Source organism: Hevea brasiliensis, chromosome 4 (genome assembly GCF_030052815.1).
Source record: "Hevea brasiliensis isolate MT/VB/25A 57/8 chromosome 4, ASM3005281v1, whole genome shotgun sequence".
Lineage (NCBI taxonomy): Eukaryota > Viridiplantae > Streptophyta > Magnoliopsida > Malpighiales > Euphorbiaceae > Hevea > Hevea brasiliensis.
In genome coordinates, this window is record NC_079496.1 from 18698540 (window position 1) to 18711428 (window position 12889).

The 12889-nt window shown below is 34.3% G+C and overlaps 1 protein-coding gene across 1 annotated transcript; it reads right to left on the minus strand.

Moving 5' to 3' along the window:
• Window positions 1-6033: 6033 nt before the first annotated feature.
• LOC110648286 (malate dehydrogenase, mitochondrial) lies at window positions 6034-11254 on the minus strand. The gene is made up of 7 exons (XM_021802460.2): window positions 10922-11254; window positions 10307-10480; window positions 9996-10164; window positions 9681-9742; window positions 9462-9583; window positions 6663-6780; window positions 6034-6392 (listed from the first exon to the last, which is right to left on the minus strand). The coding sequence occupies exons 1-7, from the start codon at window positions 11165-11167 to the stop codon at window positions 6255-6257; spliced, it is 1029 nt and encodes a 342-aa protein (XP_021658152.2). The 5' UTR covers window positions 11168-11254; the 3' UTR covers window positions 6034-6254.
• Between the last annotated feature and the right edge of the window lie 1635 nt (window positions 11255-12889).

Consider the following 12889-nt stretch of genomic DNA (forward strand, 5'->3'; position numbering starts at 1 on the left):
CTCGAGAGCTTTCCATAGACACCAAGAACACCAAAATCCATTAAGCGGTTTGCCCAATTTTTGTTCGAGAAGTTTTAGCCCATTTTGACTTTTGGGCTAAATTTCTCGCAAACCGTGAACCCCATAAGAAAACCGAGAGTACCGGAGTGCTCCACTCGTCGAGAGTTTCGCGGCAATATAAATTTCAAAATTTTCTGACATTATTTTTTGGTGGGTCCCACGAAACTTCGTAGTATTTTTTCGAACATTAAATGAGCTTAGAAAATTCCGTAAAAATTTTGTACTAACCCCCGTGTTGTGGGCTTCGTGTAGGTACCTTCAATTTGCTGAAATTCAACGGTTGCCCGGGTTTGTAAATTTCAGGCCAGACAAACAGGCTACCGAAAAAGTCTTGGAATTGGGCCAAAATTTTAGCTACCCCACCATTGTCAAACGTCTCGAGCGCGTCCTCGGATTCGAAATCGGCATAGGTAAACCTGAACCTTACTTTTTCTTAATTATCTAGTGCTTCAATGGGATTAAAAATCCATAAAATATTCGTGGTAGCTTAGAAAATTATAATTTCTTTTGCATTAGTTTAGTAATATTGCTAAGGACCGTGGTGCAAAGTTTTAGAATTTTTAGAGCTCATTTGAGTAGTTTTTGCAAAAGGGTCAATTATAAGGACTAAACTGTAATTTTACATATTGTGATTGATGACTGTTTGGATGGGCCCATGAGGGGCTATGTGATGTGATTGAGTTGTGGGTGTATGGGTTGTGGATATAGAAGTGCGTTTTAAGCCCTTTTGCAGGTTGAGTAAGTCCTAGGTATAGGGGAGACTCTGTTGAATTTTCGGCACGATTTAGGACATTTTTGATCTTTTTCTTAGTTTGTGTTGAGTCAAATGTACTAAATAATTACAATAAAATTATCAGGTGAGCCGGGATAGTCTTCCTTCTCCGCCTAGCCGCTACAGTGACTGCGGTTAAGTCTGTGAGTAAAATATTAATTTTAATTGTAATTTCGATATTACTATATGTTCAAACATGCTCATGCATCACTTATATGTATATATCTATGTAGTTAAACATTAGGCACATTTTATATTGCATTCTTAATTGATGAATTGCCATGGGTCTTGTTTGTGGTAATTTGGAGCAGTATACGTGCGTTGGCGTGCGTGTGATATGGTACTGGATATGAACAAGACGGGTAGACACGGCTTGAGATATTTGCTGGGACCCGATCCTTCGAGGTAGACACAGCTTGAGATCTTCACTGGAACCTCATATTTGGTTTATTAAGTGAAAGTCCGGCTTGAGATCTTCGCTGGCAAAGGTTGGATTAAGAGGGCTGTATAGGGGATTAACTCCTATATATGTATTATTTGACATTATCGGGTATGTGCGTGCTCCAAATTGCCTTTTTGATGTGATTTGTATGAAATTTATGACGATGTTGCATTTCACTTCATAGGGTGCATTAGCTATAGAGATTATGGTTAAAATTGATATTTTACTCTCTGAGTCGAACGCTCACTCCTGTTCATCTATTTTTCCAGGCTCCAGGAGATTTCTTGTTGAGTTCTAACTTGCCTCTCTCCCTCACAGGTCGTCTATTAATGTCTATAATGTTTGTATAATTCTGTTAACTCCTAGAATTTCGCATGTGTTAGAAATATTTATTTGATTTGGGTCTGTAATATAATTGTCATGTTGGACCTATAAACTTATTAAATGCATGTATGGTTGGATTGGATGAGGGAGCCGAGTTCCCATTTATTTTTATGACATTTGATTATGAGGAAGGTGAGCTGAGCTCCCCAATTTATTATATGTTGTGTTTACAGGTCGGGAGAGTCAAAAACTCCCCGTTAAATGGTCCATTTTATGGCCGGACTCTATCCAGTTTAATTCTTGAAATTGGGTTCAAATGGGCCTTAGAGTTGGGTTGAGGAATAGTTAGGCTTACTATGTGTCTCGGGTGCTTTAAGCTGGCCCAGGTCCTAGTGCCGGTTCGGCCCATAGGTTGGGTCGTGATAATATATATATATATATATATTTCAATCATTGTCAAATTGTTGCTTAAAAGATGCATAAACAAAATGGGTAAACATAAAACATGCATAGGAAAAATGTGTGAGCATATAAAAGATATTTATCTCTTCTTTTTTGTTTTAGTATTATTAAACTATTATGTTAAATATTAGGGAAAAAAAGCTACATGTCACGACCCAACCTATGGGCCGGACCGGCACTAGGACCTGGGCCAGCCTAAAGCCCCCGAGGTCCGTAGTAAGCCTAACTATTCCTTAACCCAACTCTAAGGCCCATTTTGGCCCAATTTTAAGAATTCAACCAGACAGAGTCCGGCCATAAAGTGGACCTTTCAACGGGGAGTTTTTGACTTACCCGACCTGTAAACACAATATATAATCAATTGGGGAGCTCAGCTCACCCTCCACATACTCAAATGCCATAATAATAAATGGGAGCTCAGCTCCCTCATCCAGTCCAACAAACATGCATATAATAATAAGTTTATAGGCCCAACATGACAATTATATTACAGTCCCCAAAATTAACAAATATTTCTAACACATGCGAAAATTCTAGGAGTTAACAGAATTACACAAACATTAATAAACAACCTGCGAAGGAGAAAAGCAGGTTAACCACAACAAAAATCCTCCTGTAGCCTGAAAAATAATGAACAGGAGTGAGCGTTCGACTCAGCGAGTAAAATATTAATTTTAACCATAATCTCTATAACTATTTAAAGCTAATGCACCCTGTAGAGTGAAATGCAACATCAGCAATATTTTTACATCATAACAGCAAAAAGATAATTTGGAGCACTCATACACCCAGTAATGTCAAATCATAAATATATGAGAGCTGATCCCCTATACAGCTCTCTTTAATCCAACCTGTGCCAGCGAATAACTCAAGCCGGACTTTCACTTAATAAACCAAATCGGGGTCACAGTGAAGAACTCAAGCCGTGTCTACCCCGAAGGACCGGGTCCCAGCGAAGATCTCAAGCTGTGTCTACCCGTCCTATCCATAGCCAACACCACATTACACTCACGCCAACGCACGCATACTGCTCCAAATTACCACAACAACATCCATGGCACTTTAACAGTTGTGAATGTAACATAAAACATGCCTAGAGCTTAACTACATAGATATATACATATAAGTGATGCATTGGCATGCTTGAACATATAATAATATCGAAATTACAATTAAAATTAATATTTTACTCATAGACTTGACAGCAGTCACTGTGGCAGCTGGGCGAAGGAAGAAGGTTGTCTCGGCTCACCTGATAATTTTATTACAACCATTTAATAAATTTGACTCAATACAAACTAAGAAAAAGACCAAAGACGTCCTAAGTCGTGTCGAAAATCCGGCAGAGTCTCCCCTATACCTAGGACCTACCCAACCTGCAAATGGGTTTAAAACACACTTCTATATCCACCAACTATACACCCACAACGCAATCATATCACACAGCCCCTCCTGGGCCAATCCAAATAGTCATCAATCACAATATGTAAAATTACAGTTTAGTCCTTATAATTGACCATTTTTGCAAAAACTACCCAAATAAACCTTAAAAATTTTAAAACTTTGCCCTGTGGTTCTTAGCAATATTACTAGGCTAATGCAAAAAAGAATCATAATTTTCTGAGCTACCACGAATATTTTATGGATTTTTAATCCCATTTAAGCACTAGAAAATTACGAAAAAGTAAGGTTCAGGTTTACCTATGCCGATTCCGATCTCGAGAATGCGCTCGGGGTGTTTGACAATGGTAGGGTAGCTAAAATCTCGATCCAATTCCAAGACTTTTTCGGTAGCCGGTCTGTCTGGCCGGAAATTCACAGACCTGGACAACTGTTGAATTTCCTCGAATTGAAGGTACCTACACGAAGCCCACAATACGAGGGTTAGTATAAAATTTTTACGGAATTTTCTAAGTTCATTTAATGCTCGGAAAAACACTGCGAAGTTTCATGAGACCCACAAAAAAAATGGTGTCGAAAAATTTCGAAATTTATATTGCCGCGAAGCTCTCGACGAGTGGAGCGCTCTGGTACTCTCGGTTTCCTCATGGGGTTCACGGTTTGCGAGAAATCTAGCCCAAAAGTCGAAATGGGCTAAAACTTCCCGAACAAAAATTGGACAAACCGCTTGATGGATTTTGGTGTTCTTGGTGTCTATGGAAAGCTCTCAAGGTGTAGATGGTGTTTGACACAAAACCCGGCCCAATTGGTGGCCGAATCGGCCGGATTTCGATTGAGAAGCTGAAGCGTTGCGCATGCGCAGGGGAGGAGTTCACGCTCGTTTTCCGACCACCTGGGACGACGGCCTGCAATGGGGAGGCACTGGGGCGGCGCGCCGGGAGGTGGGGAGGCTGGGGAGGCGGCGGCGCAGCTTGGGGGTGAGGGAGGAGAGAGAAAACGGGAGAGAGAGGAGAAGAGGAAACGCGCGCGGGAAGAAGAAGAAGAAGAAGAAGCAGAAGAAGAAGAAGAAGAAGAAGAAGAAGAAGCTGGCCCGATTCGGCCGGTCTGATCCGGTCCAGTTCGATTCAGCCAGTTCGATTCAGGATACCCAAAATTGAATTTTTACTCTGCCTTGGGACAAAAAACGAGGTCCAAAAATTCTGAAAAAATTTCAAAAAACTCAGAAAAATCCATAGAATCCAAATATATTTTTATTTTTGCCACATGGTCTTTAAATTAATTTTTAAAAATCATCAAAGTTTTATATTTTCTAAAAATCAAATCCGATTTCTAAAATCCGAAAAATTTTCAAATAATTTCTTAAAATTTAAATAAAATTAAAACATTAATATTACTCACAAAATAATAAATTTAAAAATTTTAATATATATATATATATATATATATATATATATATATATATATATATAAATTATTAAATGATAAAAAATATAGCTTAAGAAAAAGATGCATCATTAACATATTATGTTTTTTTAAGAGAAATATATATATTAACATATTATGTTATGTATTAGAAAAATTAAAAGTCACATTAATTAAAATTAATAATAACATTAATGAATTTTATTGAACATATACACATTAATTGTTATTAATTATAAAAAACAAAAGTTTGAAAAAATAAAAGAAAAAAATATGTCTTAAGCATTTGGATATTTTAAGATTAGAAGTTTAAATATTGTACTTGGCTAACTCTCAATAATATGCCTCTATTTGTTTTATAAAAACTAATTTGTATATAAAAAATATTTTTTATAAAAAAATTTTTTTAAAAAATATTTCATTATTCAATTATAATATTAGACTAGTAATATAAATTTATTTGTTTGTAATATTAAACTAATAATATAAATTTATGACAGATACATATAAGTATTTATAAAAAATATAAAATAATTTAATTTTTCTTTTAATCAGAAAAATAATTCATTGATTTATTTCTTAAAATATTTCAAATATTAAAAAATATAAATAATATTTTCTATAAAACAAATAAAATCTTAATGTAAATATATTACAATTTCTCATTAACCCATCTTAGAGACCATCGGCTGTCTTTTTTTTTTTTTTTTCTTCTTGAAAAGACGTTATGTGCTTGTTTAGTTAACAAATTGGCAGTGATTAGTTAACAAATTGGCTGTGAATAAATTTGCTCAAGGAGATTAAGCTGCTTTTCATATCCCATCTGCAAGTTTTACCCGAAAATGAGTGCCTACGGGGTACACCTGTTATCAAGCCTTCACAGGACCAGCACCAAACCACCAAGTAGGAGTTGCAAAGCCGTTCATTGGGGAGGCTTCACCCTCAGCTTCCAACTTCCAATGTTAGCCTCCATCAGGGCTCATTGCTGGGAGCCCTGTTTCTATTTCAAGGGAAAATGCATATGAGAAAAGCTTGGGAACCACATGCTATGATGAGAGAAAAATGAGGCTTAACGATCAAGGAATACAATCAGAAGTCTTTGCCAAGTTAATCATCACATCACATGATTCAATCATTGTCTCTAAATTATTTTTAAATTGGATTCATATTGCTAAAACTTCCCCCTTTCCTGTGACATCCTACAGGGTATTATTATCAACAAGTATGGTTTTTATATAAAGCCTACTCTATTTTCAGTTGAAAAGCCGGTGCTATTGGCAGCAATGAATACAACACTGCAAAAATAAATCGCAAAATTTGTGTTTATAATGCAAGGAACACATGACCACCAGCCAAAAAGCATCGATTCAATTACTTGTTGGCAAACTTGATTCCCTTCTCAATAGATGCTAGGAGCTCAGGCTTCAGCTTTTCCAAGCCTTCCTTTTCATATTCAGAGAGAGGGCCCAACCCAAGAACTTCCTCCACACCATTCTTTCCAAGCCTCACCTGCAAACACAAAATGGAATAAACATGATTAAACAGCCTTACTTTTATTGATGGGGAAAAAAAAATACTACAATTTAAACTTTTAAAACAAAAATATTCCCGTAGGTGTAGCAACCATGCACTTGCAAGCAAGATAACACTAGAGAAAGAACCACACACAAAAGCGAAAAAGCATCAGCAAAGAGGAGGAAAAAGGATATCTGCTGACCACACAAACCAATCAATTTACTTTTTTATGTATTGTCTACTATCACGAGCAAGTCAAATCACCTTTGAAGCAAAGAAAGGAAGTTCAGCAACTGTTGATTGCACAAACGAACATTCCACCACATCTGGAACCCCATTGAGTCCTTTCAAGCAAGCATCAGCAAAAATGGCTCCTGCATAGCTGCAAAAGACCTATCAAACTGGTTAACACCAATAAATTTGTTTTCCTTCAACTACATCAGGTACAGGGACATCAACGGAGACAACTGGGTAATAAAGAGAGGGAACAGCAAAACCATGCAAAGGTAAATAATGCAAATCTATTGCTTAGCAAAAGATCAAAATTGATTTATGATGCAGTTAAAAAGAGGTGCAACCAAGCCATGAAAACATTCAAATCTTAAGTACGATCATTGAAAAGATATACTTCCAACAGGACACAAGTAAATGCATCAAGCAGGTGTTCAGAAGATCCAAACAAATACAAATTCCAATAATCACTTAGATTTTCCAATTGGACAATGGACAATAAGAAAAGAAAGGTAATTTAATATTTAGTCCCTTAGTTTTACCATTATTCTAAATTACCTTAGTTTTACCATTATTAACACTTTGGTCCTTGTATTTTGGAAATAGATCATTAAGTCCCCCTAATTTGCCTCCATCAAAGATTAAGTCCTTCCAACAGTTTTAGATCCATTTAGCCATTAACTATATAAAAAACTAAAATACCCTTACCCTTAACATTCCCCTCCACCCTGTGCACCCACACCCTTCTCCCTCCCTCTTTTTCTCCTCCTCCCCTTCCCCTTCCCCTTCCCCTCCCCCTCCCCCTTCCCCTTTGCATGTAGTACCAAACCACCAATCAATTTGTTCCCAAATCACTAACAGAATTTCAAATATCTAAAATCAGTTCCAAATTCAATTCGCAGCCACAAGATTTTCAATTGGAAGCAAATAATTCCAAGCGCACTAAGATTTTCGAATTCACAACCCTCTTTTTTACCCATTCCCAAATCATCTGAATTTCAAGCTCAGGTTCTTGATTTCGGGGCTGATCAACCTTAGACACAGCCTAAACCTGAAACTGCTCCTTCTGCTCCAATTGTTGATGTTCCAAGGAAGAGCCCAAGTGTGAGGAGATTTTGGCTGTTGTTATGGTAAGTGATGAATGATAGCGATAATGTTTGTAGTTTGATTTTGCGGCTATTCAGTTGTGTTTTGTATTAATTCTGTTTATGGTGTTTTGACTTTTCATACATATAAAGAAAATTAAAAGGGAGAGTGACTATTTACAGGTTTCTGTCAGTGTTGGGGTGACGAATTTGGTGGGTTGTTGGTTTGGGGCCATGCCCGTGTGCTCATGTTTGCAGAAATTTCTTTGGCTACAGCATCTATAGACAAGGAAGGAGAGGGAGAGGAACAAGAGAATAGAGAGAAACAAAGAGAGAGTGTTGTAGATGCACTTGTGAGCAGGTTTAATTGTTTGGAATTTCAAATTGCAGTAAATCCATTTCAGTTGGGGGCTGTTTCAAAAATCAAGGGACCAGACCATAATCTTCATCTGCAACTTTGATTTTAGATTTTTTAATTCAAGTTTCAAAAAAAATTAGTTATGATGTAATATTTTTTTAGAAGTCTTGTTCTTTTATTTGGCTATTGCTTCTCTATAAAGGGCATCGATTATGATTAATAAAATAAGTAGCATTTTATCCAAAAAGTATCTATGAGATTGGACGATTCTCTCTTAACGAGCCCTCACTTCTTCAAGGAAGAACAGGAACATGAACAAAGGAAAGACAGCAGAACTTGAAGAGGATTTCTGAGTTCATCGACCTATGACGCTATCCTATCCCCAGGAACATAACATATATATATATATATATATATATATATATATATAGAGAGAGAGAGAGAGAGAGAGAGAGAGAGAGAGAGAGAGAGAGAGAGAGATGTGGGGGAGAGGTAGAGGGTAATTTAGGCAGTATAAAATTTTCCCTTGTTATACCATGGCAAGAAGCTTTGACTTACAGAAAATTCCATTTAAATTGGACAGAATGACTTAGTTGTTGACCGAGGCAAATTGCAGGGACTAAATGATCTATCTTCCAAATTACAAGGACCAAAGTGTTAATAATGGCAAAACTCACAAACTAAATAGTAAACCCAAACAAATTATGCAAAGAAAACTCAATCCCTGCACTCAATAAATACCAAATGCTCAATTTCATGTTAGATTACAATTAAATGCATAACTTAAATAGTGAAAGAACATGAGAGGCAAGGGTAATGCCACAAACATCCCAAGCTTGTATGAACTCTAGCTCAGTATCAGATTTGAAACTGTTGACCAATCTCTTTACCCACTAATAGCTTAATCTAACAACCGAAAAAATTCAATCGCACATGAGCATAAACTAATTGACACTTTTCCAATTTCAAGTCTTGACCATGGTTTCACAAACACATATAAATGTAATCAATCTAAGGTTATAGACATTTCAAGCTTGTATAAGCTCTAGCTTAGTATCAAATTTGCAACTGTTGATCCAATCACTTTACCCATTAATAGCTTAATCTAAAAACTGAAAAATTGGAGCTCACACGAGCTTAATCTAATTGACAATTTCCAACTTCAAGTCTTGATCATGGTTTCACAAATACGGACAAATGTAATCAATCCAAAACTAATTCAGGCATGGTTATAGATTATAATTACACGTTCAGAAACTCAATAATTCACTTATCGTAATTTATTTTGGTTCAACTTAGCACCAAACTTTAGTAGGAGGCAAGATTTTAACAAGTATAACATTTTTAAACAACCCAAAGCATAAAAAACTAGTTAAAATACAAACTTACGCCATTGACAAAGTTGCAGAGCCCTTTCCAGCCTTTGCTTCAACGACCTCAGTCCCTCCATCTTGAGTTCTCTTTGTAAGAGCTTGAATCTCTTCATCCGCCAGATTAGCTTTTGGTGTGGCCTACAGTTAAAAAAAGAAAGTCAGACATTACAAGCAAAGAGCATTTGCATACACTACCAACAACAAGAGGATTGCAAGGGAGGGGCCAAACACGTACTTGTGAAAATAACGGGAGAATGGTTATGCCTGCATGGCCTCCAACAACTGGCACATTAACCTCTGCAAACCAACAAAGAAAGCCAAAGTCAATGCAGGGAACCCACACACCAATCAGCACATATAAAAGCGCTGAGAAATTGGTAATACACAAGAAAGTTTACATCATATTAACACAAGAATTTCATTATCTGAAGCTGATATATCTCTATTTAAAAAAAATAGAAAACAAAAAAACTGTTTAGCTTCTTGGAGAAACAGTATGTGTAGATATAACAATAAACAAAAGTGTCTCATAGGTGGTCTTTAATCGAACCTGCAACTGGCACTTTAGCCTTCCCAGCATAGAAAGTCTTGGCCCTAACCACATCAAGGGTGGTTACACCAAACAATCTTTTCTCATCATAGGTTCCTGCCTTCTTGAAAACCTCTGCGGCAATAGGTACCGTTGAATTCACAGGGTTGCTAATCATATTAACAAGTGCCTGTTCCCATAAATTCAGTTCCCAAATTTTGTCAGTTATAAGCCATAAAATCCCATAAAAGAAAATTAAATCAAATACTGAAATAGCCAAACCATGCTCCATATAAGTAGAATGTTTTAGCTTAAAGGAGTTGGAAACTCACATTGGGGCAGTACTTAGCAATGGCTTCACAAAGTCCCTTGACAATTCCAGCATTGATGTTGAAGAGATCATCACGGGTCATTCCAGGCTTTCTTGGCACACCAGCTGGAATGATCACAACATCTGATCCCTCTAAGGCTTTCCCTAGTTCCTCTTCTCCCACGTACCCTTTAACCTATAGCAAACAAACAAAGAAAAAAGTTATTGGAATTTACATCGGGAAAGAAAATGCAAGTAAAATAATTAAGTGTTCCAGAAAAATAAAATGAAACCACCAGAGAAGAGCAAGGCAGCTCAATAAACATGATTGCTAGGCTCAACTCTAAAGACAGATAAACAATGTTAAATACCATAAAAATGAAACAACTTTAGCAAGCAGCGGACCAAAATTAGACCAAAAATAATCAAACGGCAGATGAATCAACATAATTGCTAGATTCAGCTCTAAAAAGAAACCTAAAACTATAGAAATGAAGCAACTTTAGCAATCAGCAAAGCAGAACAAGCACTAAACTAATCAAACACCTTCAAAAAATGGAGAAGAGCACCATAATAAGTAAATAAATAAGGAAAGGCAAAGAAAAATAACAAGAGTAAAGTAATAATCGATATACACCTCAGATCTGGTGTTGATGTGGCTAACATCTGCGGCGACTCCAGGGGTGTTAGCAATATCATAGAGAGAGAGACTGGAGACGAGAGGATTGAGCTTCATGAGCAGAGCCAGTGGCTGACCGATCCCACCGGCAGCGCCGAGAACGGCGACCTTCCGGTCGGGAACGGCTTCAGAGCCGTAGCCACGGCGGAGGAGGGTAGAAGAAGAGTTCTTCAGGGTTTTAATAGATCTGAATAGCGAACTCATTTTGAAATTTCGCCGATAACGGAGAGCAAGAGAGAGAAATCAGGAAAGGGTTTGATAGAGAGCTGCGTGTTTGGCGGTCCGCAGGAGGGGGTTAATATTTATGGAGGGGATGGACGTGAGTGTTGCCCGCTGATAAATTAACCGAACCGCTGTCTGAATCGGTTTGTCGATTGGCTAACTGATTATTGGTTTGATTCGTTAAAATTAGGAAAACTTAAAAACTTCAATAAGAAATGTCCAACTGATAGTTGATAGCCACAGTTAACGGTGCCGGTGTAACCTAAACATTTGCTAGAATTATATCTAATTTTTATCAAATAATTATTTATTTTATTATAAAAGTAGACATATAATTGTTAATTTATTATATAATATAAATAAAAATTAAAAGTATAATTTTTAAAAAATATATAATTATTTTTTAATATATATACATTTTTGTTATATATAAATAACATTATAATTTGTTTAATTATTAATTATAATATTTTACTAATTACATATAAGATCATAGTTGGATACGAAATAACTATCAGCACCAACAAAATGCTACCTATGTCAAATTGATTATTAAGTTGGGTCTAATATAAAATTAGTTTTTCCTGTGATATACGTTACGTTATTATTCTTGTTATATATGCTTGTAAAGTTTAATTTTTTATATGTAATTTTTTTTATTTTTTTTATATGAGATATAATATTATCATAGTATTATAAATATTATATTTAATTATTTAATTAAAATATTAATTTTAATGTTATTTAATTAATTATATAGATAAAAATATTTATTATTTTAAAATTGTTATATTTTGGATCATGAAAGTTATGTGTTATATATAATAATAATAACATAATTATAAACTTAAACGTAATATAATAAAAAATATTATAATAATAATTTTTAAAAATATAAATGGAAGGATATGTTTAAAAATTAAAATAAATTAATAAAAATATAAGTTAAATTAAATTAAATAAATTTATTTTTTTATTTAAAAAAAAGTTTGATTTGTCTATATTATATTTTTTTATAATTTAAAATAATATTAATTTACATAATGAGGTTGTATAGCTAAATTAATGTGAAAGAAAATTATTTATAAATTAGAAAATATGATAATTTTTAAAATATATTTTATAGCTTAGTGCATTATTATTATAAAAATTTTATTTTCATTATATTGATATCTTGAAATTTTATATTTTTATATTATTTAATATAAATAATTTTAAACCTATTTAATATATCTTTTAATATATTTAATAAGTATTTTTTAAAAATTATAGATTAAATTATACAATACATTGTATATTAAAATAAAAATTTAATCATACATTTTTAATTAATTCATATTAATTATATAATTAATAGTCTCAAGTAGTTTATTTCTTTTCTTCTTTTCTTATCCTTCCCATTTTTATTATTTTAAAAACCTAAAACATAATAACTTAAATTTAATATTGAAGGAAGCATAACTTTTTACAAAAATATATGCAAAAATATAAATATATTTTCTTATAATTTTATAGCCAAAATCAATAATTTAACTAAGATTTTCTAATAAATTAAAAATAAAAAAATATATGTTCATGCACATAATTAAGGATATTAACAAATTATAATTAGTTTACATTTAAACTAAATAGACTCAAGAAAATTAAAATCTCACATAATCACATATAAAATATACTTTTATATGTAAAAATAATATTAATCTT